This window comes from Petaurus breviceps, unplaced genomic scaffold (assembly GCF_028583685.1).
Source record: "Petaurus breviceps papuanus isolate PSGF00001 unplaced genomic scaffold, PetGlider_PUasm1.0 138, whole genome shotgun sequence".
NCBI classification, from domain to species: Eukaryota; Metazoa; Chordata; class Mammalia; order Diprotodontia; family Petauridae; genus Petaurus; species Petaurus breviceps.
In genome coordinates, this window is record NW_027185694.1 from 13,732,242 (window position 1) to 13,748,885 (window position 16,644).

The following is a 16,644-nucleotide window of genomic DNA, read 5'->3' on the forward strand; positions in this document are numbered from 1 at the left end:
AAACCTTATTTTTAAGTTGTTTGACTGAAATCTTGAATGTATTTTCCAAATAGAAATAATGTTACAATACTATTAGGCCAGGCTCCAAGGGTCTATTTAATTACAACATTACTTTATTTTATTTTATTTTTGCTTTTTTTTGGAGGGGGGAGGGCAGGGCAACTGGGGTTAAGTGATTTGCCCAAGATCACATGGCTAGGAAGTGTTAAGTGTCTGAGGCTGTATTTGAACTCTGGTCCTCCTGACTCCAGAGCCGGTGCTCTATTCACTGGGCCACCTAGCCTCCCCTTTGTGCCACCTAGCCGCCATTAAAGAACTCAAATTAGGATGAACTATGGTGAACAATCTCACCTGGAGTCCTGGAGAACTCATAAGGACACATACCCTTCTCCTTTAAAGAGAGAAGTAAGCCCAAGGAATGAAGACTCTGGTAAAACACTGCCAGCAACAGTAACTTCAGATGGATTTCCTTAAATGTTTTTGTTATTTTATAAAGGAAGGTTTAGTGGAGAGAAACGTTTTAAAGGGAAATAATTGTGGCATATAAATAAAAGGCAGTACTGCTGACTCATACTGAATCTTCAGTCCACTGAAACCTTCTGATCTTCTTCACAAAACTGTCACCCAGCCATGCTTGCCCATTCTTTATCTGTGAAGCTGATTTCCTATGAACTTCTTTATATTTATTCCACTTCTGTATCAGAAAAGATAACCACTAACAAGAAGAGCCCAGACAGCCAGCCTGGATTGCTACAGCGCACTGGTTCTGAAGGAGACAGGACAGGAAGGGGATAAAATGTGAAATGTCTAATCAGCAGTTTTGCGTCTTGGTGTACTGTACAGTTAACTAGCTCTGCAACCAGAAAGACATAGGTTCAAGTGCAGCCTCTGACACGCTGGGTATTTGAACTCTGGGCAAATAACTTAACCTCTGTGCCCCAGGTAACACTCTATGACTATATGATACACAGAAGCTGCTGCCCTGAAGGAGTATAAAGTTTGCTCAATCCTATACCACAGGTACCTTCTCTCTCCCTGCCCTTAACTTTCTTTTTTTCTTTTTTAAAAAAATTTTATTTTTTTCTCAATTACATGTAAGAAAAATTAACATTCATTTTAAAAAAATTTAAGTTCCAAAATCTTTCCCTCTCTTGCCTCTCCACTCCTTCAGAAATCAATTTTATATAAAATAGGTTAAACATGTGCAGACATGCAAAACATATTTCCATACTAATCGTGTTACAAAAGAAAACACAGACAAAAAAGAAATTTTAAAAAGTATGCTTTGATCTTCATTCAGACTCTATCAGTTCTTCCTCTGGAGGTGGTTGGTATTTTTCATCATAAATCCTTTAGAATTGTCTTGGATCATTGTATTGCTGAGAATAGCTAAGTCATTCACAGTTGATCATTGTACAATATTATTGTTACTATGTTCTCCTGGTTCTGTTCACTTCACTCTGCATTGGTTCATATGAGTCTTTTTAGGTCTTTCTGAAAAAAAAATCCTGCTCACAATTTTTTATAGCACAATAGTATTGTATCATAATCATATACCACATCTTGTTCAGTCGTTCCCTAACTGATGTGCATCCCCTCAATTTCTGATTCTTTGCCACCACAAAAAGCAGCTCTATAAATATTTTTGTGCATATGAATCTTTTCCTTTTAACTCTTTTGGATACAGACCAGATATTCCTGGCCTTAACTTTCACCCATAGAGGTAGTATGACACAGTGAATAACTGTGTTCAAATCTTGCTTGAGACAAAAACCAGCTGTGTGATCTTAACCCAAGCAACTCTCTCAAGTTCTAAGTTGTGGAGAAGAAGCTGATCTGCAGTGGTAGAGGGAGTGTCCTCAACGGGAATCTCATATACCAATGAAATCTAAGGTTCATTCCAAAACTCAATCCCATCTATCACCTTATTCAAATTGGCTCATGGATCTAGCTTGCACCTCCTGATCCCATCCATCATCCATTACGGTACCTACCTATTCCTCAAAGCTCCACATCATGTGCAAATGTGGCAACCATATCATCTATGCTTTCAAAAAAATCACTGGTAAAAATACTGAAGACCCCAGGATCCAAGGCTATTTCTTGTCACTTCCTCCAAGTTGATATCAAAACACTATCAACTTTTATTTGGGCCCAGTCAGTCAACAAGTTCTAAGTGTATCAATCCCATCAACAAGCATTTACTAAACACTTAGCATATGCCAAGTACTGTGTTAAGCACTGAGAATGCAAAGAAATAGCAGAAATTCTCTGCTCTCAAGGAGTTTACATTCTAATTAGGGAAATAATATGTACATATATGTGTGTGTACCCCCACATATATATGTAAGTATATATGTACACAAGATACATAGAATAGCTAGAAGGTAAATTTAAAAGAGAAAGCATTAGCAGCTGGGGTTGGGGTGAGACAGATTGGGAAAAGTCTTTCTACAAAAGGTGGTATTTTAGTTGAATATGAAGAAAGCCAGGAATTCTAAGAAGCTGAGGTAAAGAGGGACAACTTTCCAGGTCTGGGGGAACAGTTGTTTTAGTCTTGTCTGACTCTTTGGATAAGTATAAAATAAAAATAAATAAAAATATTATAAAATATATAAAATATAAAATAAAAATATTATAAAAATAAATAAAAATAAGTATAAAAAAGATAAGTATAAATAAGCAAAACAATTCAACATATTGACTTGATAATGTATACCTCATTTCACATCTCTAGTCCTGCACCATTCCCATTACCTAGTTCATAAACTTCTAATTAAAGCTGCTTTTCCTCAAGCATGAGTAGTTGACATCAATAAAAACTATTTCTCATTCAATTTTTGCTGTTTTCCTGTCTATTCATCTTTTCACTGAAAACTAAAGTATCTGCCAGGTGGCTAGGTAGTCCAGCAGATAGAATGCCAGATCTGGAGTCTAAAAGACCTGAAGCCTCAAACACTTACTTCACCTCAGCTTTAGTTTCCTCATCTATAAAATGAGAATAATAAAAACATCTACCTCCCAGAGTTATTATAAGGTTTAAATAAGTTAAACATCATATAAATGCTAGCTATTATTATTATTAATGATATTAAAAAGCATTCACAGTATCATCAAATCTTGATTTTGACTGATGTGATCCAATCTCTATTGAAATATGAATCTTCTATTCAATAAATACCAGGGGAATGAAAAATTTAAACTGTATGGTATTTTGGATAACATTCTTCAGGCTTCTGTGGACTGGCCTGGGAACCTAACAACTCTTTATTAAAAAGTGTTTGTTTGTTTTTTTAATACACACACAAAATACATGCAATTGTTATACAATTTTTTGGGTCTTTTTTTATTTTTGGAGGGGGAAGGTAGGGCAATTGGGGTTAAGTGACTTTCTCAAGAGCACAGAGCTAGTAAGTGTTAAGTGTCTGTGGTCAAATTTGAACCCAGGTCCTCCTGACTCCAGGACTGGTGCTCTATTGGTGGTGCCCCACCTAGCTGCCCCTAATTGTTATACATTCTTGTGGGAAAAACGAAGCACAGCTATTTATTTGCCTCATCCTGATTCACTTCTCAAAAACATACATAAAGGCTTATATAAAGTTTGGGCACAATTCACTTAGAAAAGAACATACTTTCGTGTGAAAATAAAAGTAAATTTTGCATTTTTACTATAAATTTCTAAGACCTAGAAAATACATACATTTTGTCTGTCTCCAGTTAGGTGTGCAAACTCTACCATTTCATTACCAAACTGACTGAATATTTGCACAAACTCCTGAAAACTCCTCACGCTCTCCAGCTGTTCCATAGTTGCAAGGACCTATAAAACAAAACATAATTTTGTAATCTTTTTTATGCTGAAATACTGTTAGCAAAAAATTTTTGTGTATTTTAAAATATTTATTTAGTATCTATTTTCCCCATTTACATGTAAACAATAATTTTTAACATTTATTTTAAAAAATTTGAGTTCCAAGTTCTCTCCCTTCCTCTCTCCCCAACCCACCTCATTGAGAAGGCAAGCAATTCCATATAAATGTGTAGTCGTGCAAAACATATCCATAACAGTCACGTTATGAAAGAAAACAAAGATTAAAAAAAAGTCGAGAAAAATAAAGTAAAAAAAAAGTTGCTTCAATCTATATTCAGATGGCATCAGTTCCTTCTCTGGGGACGTATAGCATTTTTCATCCTAAATCCTTCAGATTTGTCATGGATTGTTGTATTGCTGAGAACAGCTAAGTCATTCGCAGCTAATTATCCTATGATATTGCTGTTACTTTGTATGCATTACATTTCACTCTGCATCAACCCATGTAAGTCTTTCTAGGTTTTTCTGAGAACGACCTGCTCATCATTTCTTATAACACAATAGTACTTCATCACAATTACATACCAAAACTTATTCAGCCATTCCCCAACTGATGTGCATCCCCTCAATTTCCAATTCCTTATCCCCTGAAAAGAGTGGCTATAAATATTTTTTTGTACATATAGGTCCTTTTCCTTTTTGTTTTTTTATTCCTTTTGGGATATAGACTTAGTAGTGGTATTGCTATGTGAAAGGGTATGCACAGTTTTATAGCCCTTCACGCATAGTTCCAAATTGCTCTACAGAATGGTTTAATCAATTCACAAGTTCAACGACAGTATATTAGTGTCTTATTTTTCCCACATCCCCGCCAACATTTGTCATTTACCTTTTCTGTCCTATTACCTAATCTAATAGGTACGAGGTAGTACCTCAGAATTGTTTTTACTTGCATGTCTCCAACAGTTTTGGGATATTTTTTTCATATGGCTATAAATTGCTGTAATTACTTCATCTGAAAACTGATTATATCTTCTGATCATTTATCAGTTGGGGAATTTTTTCCAACAATCAGTTGGCTCTTATTTTTATACATTTGACACAGTTTTCTATATGCTAAAGAAGTGAGGCCTTTATCAGAGAAAGTTGCTTCAAAAAACCTTTTTTTCCCACAGTTATTATGGCTAATTGTATTCCCCTCCATCCTATTCCCCCTCCCCCTGTTTATTCTATTCTCTCTCTTCTTTGACCCTGTTCCTCCTCAAAAGTGTTCTGCTTCTGATTACCCCTTCCCATATTTTGTTCTCCCTTCTATCAAATTTCCCCCCCCACCTTCTCTTATCCCCTTCTCCTTCTATTTTCCTGCAGGGTAAGATAATTTCTATACCTCATTGCCTGTGTATCTTATTTCCCAGTAACATGTAAAAACAATTTTTAACATTCGCTTTTATAACTGAGTTCCAAATTCTCACCCTTCCCCCCTCCCTCCCTACTGTCATTGAGAAGGCAAGCAATTCATATAGGTTATACATGTGTAGTCATGCAAAACACTACCATAATAGTCATGTTGCTTCCTTTCACCCTGCCCCTCCTCAAAAGGGTTTGCTTCTGATTACCCCCTCCCCCAATCTCCCATCTCTTCTATCACCCTCTCCCCACTTCTCTTATCCCCTTCCCCCCTGCTTTCTTGTGCGGTAAGATAGATTTCCATCCCCGGTTGAGTGTGTACGTTATTCCCTCCTTAAGCCAGTTCTGATGAGAGTAAGGTTCACTCATTTCCTCTCACCTCCCCCATCTTCCCCTCTACTGTAAAAGCTTTATCTTGTCTCTTTTTTTCCTTTACCTCTCTCTTTCTCCTTTTCCAAGTACATCCCTCTCTCATCCCTTAATTTTATTTTTTAGATAATCCCTTCATATTCAACCCACCCTGTGCCCTCTGTCTATATATATTCCCTCCAACAACCCTAATAATAAGAAAGGTCTCATGACTTAGAAATATCATCTTTCCATGTAGGAATATAAACAGTTCAACCTTAATAAGTCCCTTATGATTTCTCTTTCCTGTTTACCTTTTCATGCTTCTCTTAAGTCTTGTATTTGAAAGTCAAATTTTCTATTTATCTTTTTTTCTCAAGAATGCATTAAGTTCCTCTACATCATTGAATATCATTTTTCCCATCATTGATTACACTCAGTTTTGCTGGGTAGGCAATTCTTGGTTTTAATCCTAGCTCCTTTGACCTCTGGAATATCATATTCCAAGCCCTCTGATCCCTTAATGTAGAAGCTGCTAAATTTTGTATTATCCCAATTGTGATTCCACAATATTTGAATTGTTTCTTTCTGGCTCCTTGCAACATTTTCTCCTTTACCTGGGAAGTCTGGAATTTGGCTATAATATTCCTGGCAGCTTTCCTTTGGGGATCTCTTTCAGGAGGTGATAAGTAGATTCTTTCCATTTCTATTTTCTCCTCTGGTTCTAGAATATTTTTTTTTCCAGTAAGTTTTCCTTGATAATTTCTTGAAAGATGATGTCTAGGTTCTTTTTTTGATCATGGTCTTCAGGTAGTCCAATAATTTTTAAATTCTTTCTCCTGGATCTATTTTCCAGATCAGTTGTTTTTCCAATGAGATGTTTCACATTGTCTTCTAATTTTTCATTCTTTTGGTTTTGTTTTATAATTTCTTCATTTCTCATTGAGTCATTAGCTTCCATTTGCTCCATTCTACCTTTTAAGGAATCATCTTCTTCAGTGAGTTTTTAGATCTCCTTTTCCTTTTAGCCAATTCTGCTTTTTGAGGCATTTTTCTCATTGGCCTTTTGAACTTCTTTTCCATTTGGTCTAGTCTATTTTTTAAGGTGTAATTTTCTTCAGTATTTGGGGGGGGGGTCCTTTATCAAGCTATTGACTTGTTTTTTATGATTTTCTTGCATCACTCTCATTTCTTTCTAATTATTACTCTACTTCTCTTACTTGATTTACAAAATTCTTTTTTAACTCTTTCATGGTCTGAGACCAATTCATATTTTTCTTTGAAGCTCTGGATGTAGGAACTTTGACTTTGTTGTTTTCTTCTGAGTGTGTGTTTTGATCTTCCTTATGATCAAAGCAAGAATCTATAGTCTGAGTTTTTTTCCCATTGTTTGCTCATTTCTCCAGCATATTTCTTGACTTTTTTATCTCTTTGTTAAGGCAGGGCTCTGCTTCCAGTATGGAGGGCATACTGTCCCAAGCTTCAAGGGTTTTGTGCAGCTTTTTTCAGAGATAATTCTAGGGAACTCTAAGTTTTCAGTTCTCCCAAGTTTGTATGATCTAAAGAGAAGTATTTAGCCTGTGCTCTGGTCTGTGAGTGACCACAAGCACTCTTTTCTGCCTGGGAATTGTGAGGAGCGATCCCTCTCCACTGCTGCCACAAGCTCGCCTATGCCCTGCTCCTTCTCGCCCCAGGACTACCATCCAGATCTAAGTATGGGTAAAGCAACAGAGTCCTGTCTCATTGCCAACAAAGAGACCCCTGTAATCTTTCTGACCAGTTGTTCAATCCCCGTACTATCTGTGGGCGGAGAGCTCTGGAAACAGCTGCTGCCACCACTACTGATTTAGTCACTCCCCAGGCCTACTCCTGGTTTGTTGGGGTGGGGGCTGTGCTGGGGCGGGGGTGAACTTCACTCCTCTCTCACCCAGGTAGGACATCCCTTTCCTAATGACCTTCCAAGTTGTCTTTGGCATTTGTGGGTTAAGAAGTCTGGAAACTGTCACAGCTGCCTGTGATTCAGTCCCCTGAGGCCTGCTCCAGGTTCACTGGGGCCTGGTCCATGCTGAACTGGATTCCTCTCTCAGCCTGGTGCAGTAGACCTTTCCTGTAGACCTTCCAGGTTGTCTTGGGCTAGATATTTATTTCACTCTATCTTTTTGTGGGTTCTGCTGCTCTAGAATTTTAGAGTCATTTTTTATAGGTTTTTGAAAGCTCTGGTGAATACCTGCTTTTACTCCACCATCTTGGTTCTGCCTCCCCCCCTTCCATAATTTTACAGTCTTAATAGTAGTCAGATTTACTTACAAAACTCTAGGATTAATTTTTTTTTAATGTTTGTAAAGGAAGCAAATCAGTGTAATTCTTGATCAAACTGAAAATTTCCTAAACAACATTAGGGTTCTGGCCTCTGGACAAAGGCAACTGACAATAAACAGGACCCTTCCAGAGACTGGCTGACTTAAGGTCAACTCTATCTGTGGAATCCTTAAAAAGAAGGTAGTCTCATTTTGAGACAGTCAACTTGAGTCACCCCCACAATGCAGCACCCCAGGGACACCTCCACCACTACCCCCAACCAGCAATCACCAGTCAGGTGTCTCAGAGAACTATCCTGGGTTCATGGCACTATGTAGGTGTGCCTTACTAAAACTATAGCCCATGAGCTCCCAATGATGTGTTTACCTTTTAACAGTCAAAGGCTGCAATTAGCTCAAAGTAATGGCATTTAAATGGCACAGTAAGAAAGTAGTAACAAAACATCTCCCCCATAAACCTGGGGCATATCCCCAAAACACACTCAGCATTATTAGGGAGTCACAAATAGAGGGACATATATGTAGGGATCGCGGTGGCCAAGGTGTTTGTGGGGAGAGGCACATATATTGCATGTGCAAGGAAGGGATGTTTCAAGGCACTAACGTCTTCCCTCTGACCTTGGTCTTCCAGATGCTGCTCCAATAACCAGTGTTCGTCAGTGCTTGGTTGTAGTATACACTTAGAGCTTTTGCCTCTGTGAGAATTCTCAGAGACTTTGTGTCCCAAGATATCCAATATGAACCCATTTACATATAGTGAATTAATTTCTCTGAAACAATGAATCCTCACTATGCTTAAATCAACTTTTCCCCAAATTATGGCTCCTGATATGATTTAACTAAAAAAAGGCATGTCTTTTAAATGGGCTCTAATTACACAATTATCCTTTACAAAACTCACTTTATACCCTATCAAATGACTATTGTAGAGTAGAAACATAACTACTGGGGTCGGGGAATTTTTGGAAATAAAAGTTACCTTTAAAGGATGGCCACGTTATCCTAACACACTACTGAAATCAAGTATACCTCCAAATCACCCCCTAACGAAATACCTGCCAAGAATGGTGGGCCCTGTCTATTTTGAACTGTTTAACATTATTCTTACTTATGTTTTTGGAATCAAAAATGAAAAAGTGCACTGTGAATGGGAAAAACAATACCTCCCACACACACAAGGATACAGTATCTACCTCTCTCGACCTTCAGCAGGGAGCCAACATTTTCTGCACAAATCCCACAGTCTTGCCACAGTATCCATTTGCTACAGAATAGTTAATGGAAAAAACCAGGTGCATACCAATTTCTGACTTCCTGGGAAGCTGCCCTTAAATCAGACAAAGGCATATATTGGTCCAAGATTACCAGGATTTCAATACTTGTCAGCTTTATCACAACAGTACAATGACAAGGAACTGGGGTTTGTGCAAAACACTATAGCTAGCCTACAGGAACATCTCATAACCCTCTACTTGTCAGAACACACAGGATTAAAAAGCATTCTGAAACAATTATGCACAGATTAGAGTTCTGTAGTAGCAGCAACAGGCATTGCTAGAGTCAGTGCCAATTTTCCAAAAGCTATAGGAAAAGTTAGTCCCTAAAATTCATTACACAGACACAAAGTCCTCTAGGTCCTCACAAATAAGAGCCTTGCCCTGCCCCTCCCCCCAACTTACTTCCTCAAGCGGATGATCCGAACAGGAAGAGCAGGGGTGTGGACTGGGGGTGGGGAAGGAAAAACTGAATACGTGTAAAGTGCAGGACAAGTGGCGGCGCTCCTGGGAATGGAGCCTTCTTCTAATGGGCTAGGTTGCTCCTTAAGGTCCTTTCCCACCCTAAAATGATGATGATAATAAACCTCAGACTTGTGCGTGGTCCAAGAGCATAAAAAAGAACTTTCACATATCTCACCAGATACTCCCAACCACTTGGCAAGGTAAGAAGAGCAGATCTTTCGGGTCTTGCTTAGCTCTAAAGCTTTTGGTCCTAAGAAATCCTGCCTGTCTGCAGATGCAGACCATTTAACAAGCATCTGGACATAACATAAGCCCCTAAAGGAGCTTAAGTTCCACAAAGCTGAGGACTAAAGCAAAATGTAGTTCCCCACACCTCAACTCTGTACCCACTCATGTGGTGTAACCCCCATGATGGTGCCAACTCTGTAACCAATTGTATTTTTTCTCCATCTTCCAAGTCCTGTTTTTTGTCCTTTACTCCTTAAAAACTCTAAAAGGGGAGCTGTCCTTCTGCTCATGGTCTTTGGCTAAATAAGGTAAAACCTTTCCCCATTCTTTTGGTAGGCAGAAGCCCTATTAATAAAAAGTAAAATAGGGGCAGCCAGGTAGCACAGCGAGTAAGAGCATCGGCTCCAGTGTTGGGATGACCTGGGGATCGAATCCGGGCTCAGACACTTAGCATCCACCCAGAAACACCTGGCCGTGTAACCTTGAGCAAGTTACTTAACCCCGATTGCTTTAAAAAAAAATTTGAAAAATTAAAAAAAAAAAAGTAAAATAAATATGTGCCCCAATCTATTTTTATTGAATTTCACTCATGACAGTTTGGTGGATAGGGTGGGATCAGGGAGAAAGAGCTTCCCCCCAGACTATTATCAGAATCTCTCCCCTCTTCTGGGCCCGGGTGAAATTTTTTTTTCCACAAGGGAGAGTTTTCTATTAGAGAATCTGTTGCTCTTTACCTAAACACTAACCAGTCAGATCTTCTCCAGGAAAGAGAGTAAGTATGGTGTCCCCTGTTGGGGATAATTTTGTGTGTTCTGTTTTGCATTTGTTATATGTTTATTTTTGTATTAAAAGGTTACAGCTTATAAATTTGGACATAATTGGCTTGTGACTAAATTTTAATGTTCTTCACCATGAATCTCTAAGTTGTAGTTTGAATGTTATTAAAAATGCTGAAATATTCGAGTGGATTTTCATTTAATATTTTTTGAAATTTGTTTTAAGGAAGTTAAGAACCTAACTTTCAATGCTATAGACAGATGTATTGTTTTGCAGCTAAGAGGTCATTTTGCTTTTAGAAAGAAACTGATCTGAAAGTGTTATCAGTGAAGTTTCAAAGTGGAGGAGAAAATATGTTGCACTTTACATTTGAAATAGCTATGGTCTAACTGTAGACAATATATAATACTTGTGAGTCTACCTGCCAAGACAAACTCAGGAACTATAGGAACATAAAAATAAAACATTTTCCACACAAAAACAGATCAAAACAACTGGAAAAAATATAAATTACTCATGGGTAGGTTAAGCCAATATAATAAAACTGACAATTCTACCTAAATTGATCTATTTATTCAGCATCATACTAATCAAACTATCAGAAATTTATTTGGGGCAGCCAGTTAGCACAGCAAGTAAGAGCACCAGCTCCAGTGTCGGGATGACCTGGAGATCGAATTCGGGCTCAGACACTTAGCATCCACCCAGAAACACCTGGCCGTGTAACCTTGAGCAAGTTACTTAACCCCAATTGCTTAGGGGTGGCCAGGTGGCTCAGTGAGTAAGAGCACTGGCCCCAGTGTTGGGATGACCTGGGGATCGCATCCGGGCTCAGATACTTAGCACCACACCCAGAAATAACTGGCTGTGTAACCTTGAGCAAGTTACTTAACCCCGATTGCTTAAAAAAAAAAAAAAGAAATTTATTTTATGGAGCTAGAAAAAAATAACAAAATTCATCTGGAAGATCAAAATATCAAGGATATCAAGGGAATTAGTGGAAAAATATATGAAAGAAGGTGGTTTAGCTGCACCAGATTTCAAACTGTATTATAAAGCAATAATTATCAAAACAATCTCATGCTGGTTAAGAAATAGAGTGCTGGGGGGCGGCTAGGTGGCACAGTGAATAGAGCATGGGCCCTGGAGTCAGGAGGACCTGAGCTCAAATCTGGCCTCAGACACTTAATGCTTACTAGCCATGTGACCTTGGGCAAGTCACCCCAATTGCCCTGCCTCCCCCCACTCCAAAAAGGAAAAAAAAAAAGAAATAGTGCTGGATCAGTGGAATAGATTAGGTACAAATTGCATTATAGTAAATGACCATAGTTATTTAGTATATGATAAACCCAAAGATCTAAACTTTTAGAACAAAAACTCATTATTTGACAAAAAATGCTGGGAAACTAGAACATAGTATTGTAGAAACTATGTATAAACCAATATCTCACACCATATACCATGATAGTGAAAATGGGTACATAATATATACATAAAGGGTGATACCATAAACAAATTAAGAGAGCATGGACTAGTTTATCTGTCAGATTTATGGACGTCTAGTTTGCTAGACAGAATTCTGAAGGATTCTGGTTCACTATCTCTGACCTTGCAGGTGGACTCAAATAATAAGCATTTCTCAGTCACAGGAGGAAAGGAAGGGGTTGTTGCTAAGCCCTCATTCCCAACTTCCAACTAATCATATCATTCCCCACGCCTCAACTCTGAAACCAGTCATGTTGCCCTCAACTTTCATGATGCTGCCAACCCTATAACCAATTGTATTCATTCCCCATCTTTGAAGTCTGTTGTTTGTTAATTACTCCCCCAAAACTATAAAAAGGGAGATATTCTTCTATACTTGGTATCTGGCTAAACTGAGGTAAGCCATTGGCCCATTCATTCTATTAGCAGATAGTGTCCATTAATAAAATGTTATCTTTTTCAAGAAACATGCCTCAATAGAGCCAGGAAGAATTTGTACACAATTACAGACACAACGTATGTGTGATTTGATAAACTGGACTTTTCTCAGCAATCCAGTCATAAGTCAACCCCAAAAGACTCATGATGGAGAGAGATGTTTCCATCCAGAGAAAGAACTGAGTTTGAGCCCAGATTGAAGCAAACTACCGGCTCTTTTTCTTTTTCTTGTTTGGTTTTGTTTCCTTTTTCCCATTCTTCATTCCATCTGATACAATCCTTCTTTATAACCTGACTAATGCCTAATGTGAAAGTATTTGCAGATACTATACTTGATTATATGCCACCATGGGGGGGGGGTAGGGGGGAGGGACAAAAAATTTGAAAATCAAGGAATTGTGGTCATGAATCTTGTAAACTAAAAGTAATTAAAAAATGAAAATTAATAAAGACAATAAAGAGTAAAAAAAACATGCCTCAATCTACCTTTGTTGAATTTAACTAGCAACAAATCTAATACCTATATTTTCCCATCTATACTGGAGATATATAGCAACCTGGATTACTTGAAATGTTATAGAAGAATAATGTTCAGAAAGGAGTTGAATTCAACTGATAAAGTCCCTTTCAATTCTGGGATTCTCTAGGGTAGTCTAGTGGAAAGAATACTGGGTCTGGAATCAAAGGACCTGGGTTCAAATCCTGGTTCTCTCAGTAACTACTTGTGTGATTTTGAGCAGGTCATGTAACTTTCCTATACCTGTTTTCCTCATCTATAAAATGAAGACTGCTGGACTAGTTAACTTTCCAGCACTAAATTCTATCATCCTTTGCTCTTTTGTGTGAGTATGTCACACCAGTTCTGGCTATTGCTTTTGGGGAGATCACCTGCACACAATGAATATCTACTTGAACTAATAGACTGGAAAGTTCAAACAAGATGAAAAATGCCAGGCAATCTGCCAACACTAAGCAGAACTCAGATTTTCCAAAAGGAACAAGAATTGGTTGGATACCATTCAACTAATTGTGCTCCCTGCCAAACTTGACCCTTAACTCTACATTCATTTTGTTGTGCAGCAGATTCCCTTGACTTTATTACCAAGTTTATACAAACTGACTGATTCAAGATATACTTGGAGTTCCAGGTCTTCTTTTACAAACCCAACTAGGATAATCCTTGCATTGGCCAGATCAGTCCTCCCCTTCATTTGGTGATTGTTCATCTTGTGCACTGTACCCTAAATTGAAAGGGGATTTAGAGATGTCTCTATTATCTAAATGGGAGGAATAAATTACCAAAGAAAGATATTAGGGAAAATGGGACAAATTCATATTCTTGCAAAAATCTTGTCTTCATTTGGGGAGGCATTTCAACAATCTAGGGACCTAAAGAAAAAGTTAAACACAACTCCTGATGGGAGTTGATACTATGAAATGATTCTAGCACTTTTATCCCCAACTCATACAGAGGCAAGAATCACCTGTGAGCTCCGGACTATAGTCAACATCTCCAAGTGCTAAACTACCCATACCCAACAAGTTCTTGAGGAAGGAGTTAAACAACTTCTATGCTAGGCTAAGATTTTAACCCTCTTGGTTCAAACTGTTCTTTTGGGCTGTCTGATCTTTCAGACTCAACTCAATTTCATTGTTCCTCATTATATTCCCTTTGACCTGAAATCTGCTAGACCTTCAGGATCCCAAACCCTTTTTCCAGTTTTGTCCCATTATTAGTCATGTCCAAGTGTGACAAACTATCATACAAGAACATTAGGTCTGCAGTAAGTCACCCAACATGCTTTTCTTGACAATTATTTGAATCTCACTAGATGTAATTTTGTTTAGATGAATTCAACAAGCAAAAAACTTTGAGCTCCAAAAGATATTGCCACCACCTTGCCAGCTGAGGCAACTTCCAACTTTGTGGTTCAAAGTTCCATTGGATAGACAGCCATATAGATTACAGTTTCATCATCTATCACAATGTGGTCAAAGAAAGGCAAATCTTCAGCTCAATTCTATTGAATGAACTAGGATTGCATGCTATTCTTCAAGTTTTATGATTATCCACTAATATTTGGGAACCCAGCTGCACAAATTTTATCATCATGAATAAACTGTAAGTATAGTTCCAAGTAAGATCAATTTTTCCTTTTCTCTTGAATAAAAGCATCAATTCATTCAATGGTTTTTTTAAAATAATTTTTAATTGTGTATTAGCACACCCAGGATAGCCTGCTAGCACAAGTTCTTTGCATTTTTTTTTAAAGCATTCGGGGTTAAGTAACTTGCTCAAGGTTACACGGCCAGTTATTTCTGGGTGTGGTGCTAAGTGTCTAAGCCCAGATTTGATCCCCAGGTCATCCTGACACTGGAGCTGGTGCTCTTACTCGCTGAGCCACCTGGCTGCCCCTAGCACAAGTTCTTTTGATATGCTTTATAAAGGAAAGAAAGCTTTAAAGGGGTTAACAATTCTACTTTAATTACAGAAAAAGAAGTGAGTATAGAAAATACAAGCAGAGAAATTAGCACAAAGATCAATAGACAGGGCTCCAGCTGTTTGAACATAGCAATATTGCTATATATTTTACATACATCACTGGATTGAGGAAGCACAGACATCTGAGTAGTCAGGGGGCTCTGAACAAATGGCTACTCAGAGTCTCAACCAGGAAATCAAAAGATCCTTCTCATGAATGAACCTCCAAAGCAAAATACTAACCTCCCAGAATATATAACAAAGACATGGCATCTGATTGGCTGAGTGCTGAGGAGTTTGAAAATCCTCCTACCCCAGCACTTAATTGGAAACTCCCTATAGCCCAGAGCTTCATTAGCTCTGGGTCAGGGCTCTACATGCCTATTAATGGGCCGGGAAGATTTTAAAATTCCCTTAACATTATAATTGATATTTTCTATTTTTTACATTATGGTGGTACCCCATGTATCTATCTTGCTGCCCTTCCCCAAGAGTCATCCCATATGACAAACAGTATTTTTTGGACAGGAAAATAAAGTCAGCACAATTGTTTGATATACTGAAAAAGTCCACAAACATGTTTAATGTGTAACACATCTGGACTTCTCACCTCCACAAAGGGTTAGGTTGGAGGTATCTTCTTATTTCCCTTCATTTGAGTCCTACTTGATCTTAATAATTTTGTTACATTTACTTTGGGTTTTTTTTTAGTATGGTTTGTTCTTTCCATTTAAATTGTTGTAGTATAGTGTATATTGTTTTCTTGGTTCAACTTACTTCATTCTGCATCAGTTCATATATGTATATGTCTTTCCATGCTTCTATGTACTCATCACACACATCATTTATAGTAGCACAGCAATATTCCATTACATTCACATACCATAAGTTGTTTAGCCCTTTCCCAATTTATGAACACCTACTTTATTTCCAATTCTTAACTATCAGAAAAAAAATGCTGCTATAAATATTTTGGTGTATATGGAGACATTTTTTTCTTTAATTTAGCTATTTTATTTGCATAATTTCAAACTGCTTTCCAAAATAGTCATGTTGCATAGCTCTACCAACAATGTATTAGTGCGCCCATCTTTCCACAACCATTCCAATATTAACTATTAGACAGATAGGTGGGTAGATAGGTTACAAAACTTTAACACAAAGATTTTTTCCCCCATTTGACCACTTCTCTTCTTATCCTATATGCATTAATGTTGTTTCTGCAGAAGCTTTTCAGTTTCAAGTTCCCTCTTCTGCTGTAAAAATAGTATTGTGTTCCTTTAGTTACTTTTTTTTCAAGGGGGCCCTGTTCCCACTGGTTCTCTTCTCCTCGTTTAATACCACTTTCCCTTTATGATTTTGTGGTTCTTTTTTCTTTTCTCACTCTTCATTATCCATATTCTCTTTCTATTTTAGATGCTCATTCTCTAATTCATGATGCCTATAATTATCTAATCTCTCTCTCTCTTTCCCCCCTATTCTTCATGTAATCAAAGCTCTGCCCTTTAGGTGCTTTCTGCCACTCCCTTGTGCCTGGCTCCCAGAACAATGCCAATTAATTATTACAGATGTCAGAAAAGACAGTGCCATGTGGCAGGGCATCTCTCCCAC

The 16,644-nt window shown here is 37.9% G+C and overlaps 1 protein-coding gene across 2 annotated transcripts in view; it reads right to left on the bottom strand.

Moving 5' to 3' along the window:
* Window positions 1-16,644, bottom strand: part of CTNNAL1 (catenin alpha like 1) — a 98,622-nt gene that overhangs the window by 49,042 nt on the left and 32,936 nt on the right. For both annotated transcript variants that reach the window (XM_069105964.1, XM_069105955.1), the window contains exon 4: window positions 3,701-3,820. In XM_069105964.1, the coding sequence (XP_068962065.1) occupies window positions 3,701-3,820 (120 nt within the window). The remainder of the gene's footprint in view (window positions 1-3,700; window positions 3,821-16,644) is intronic.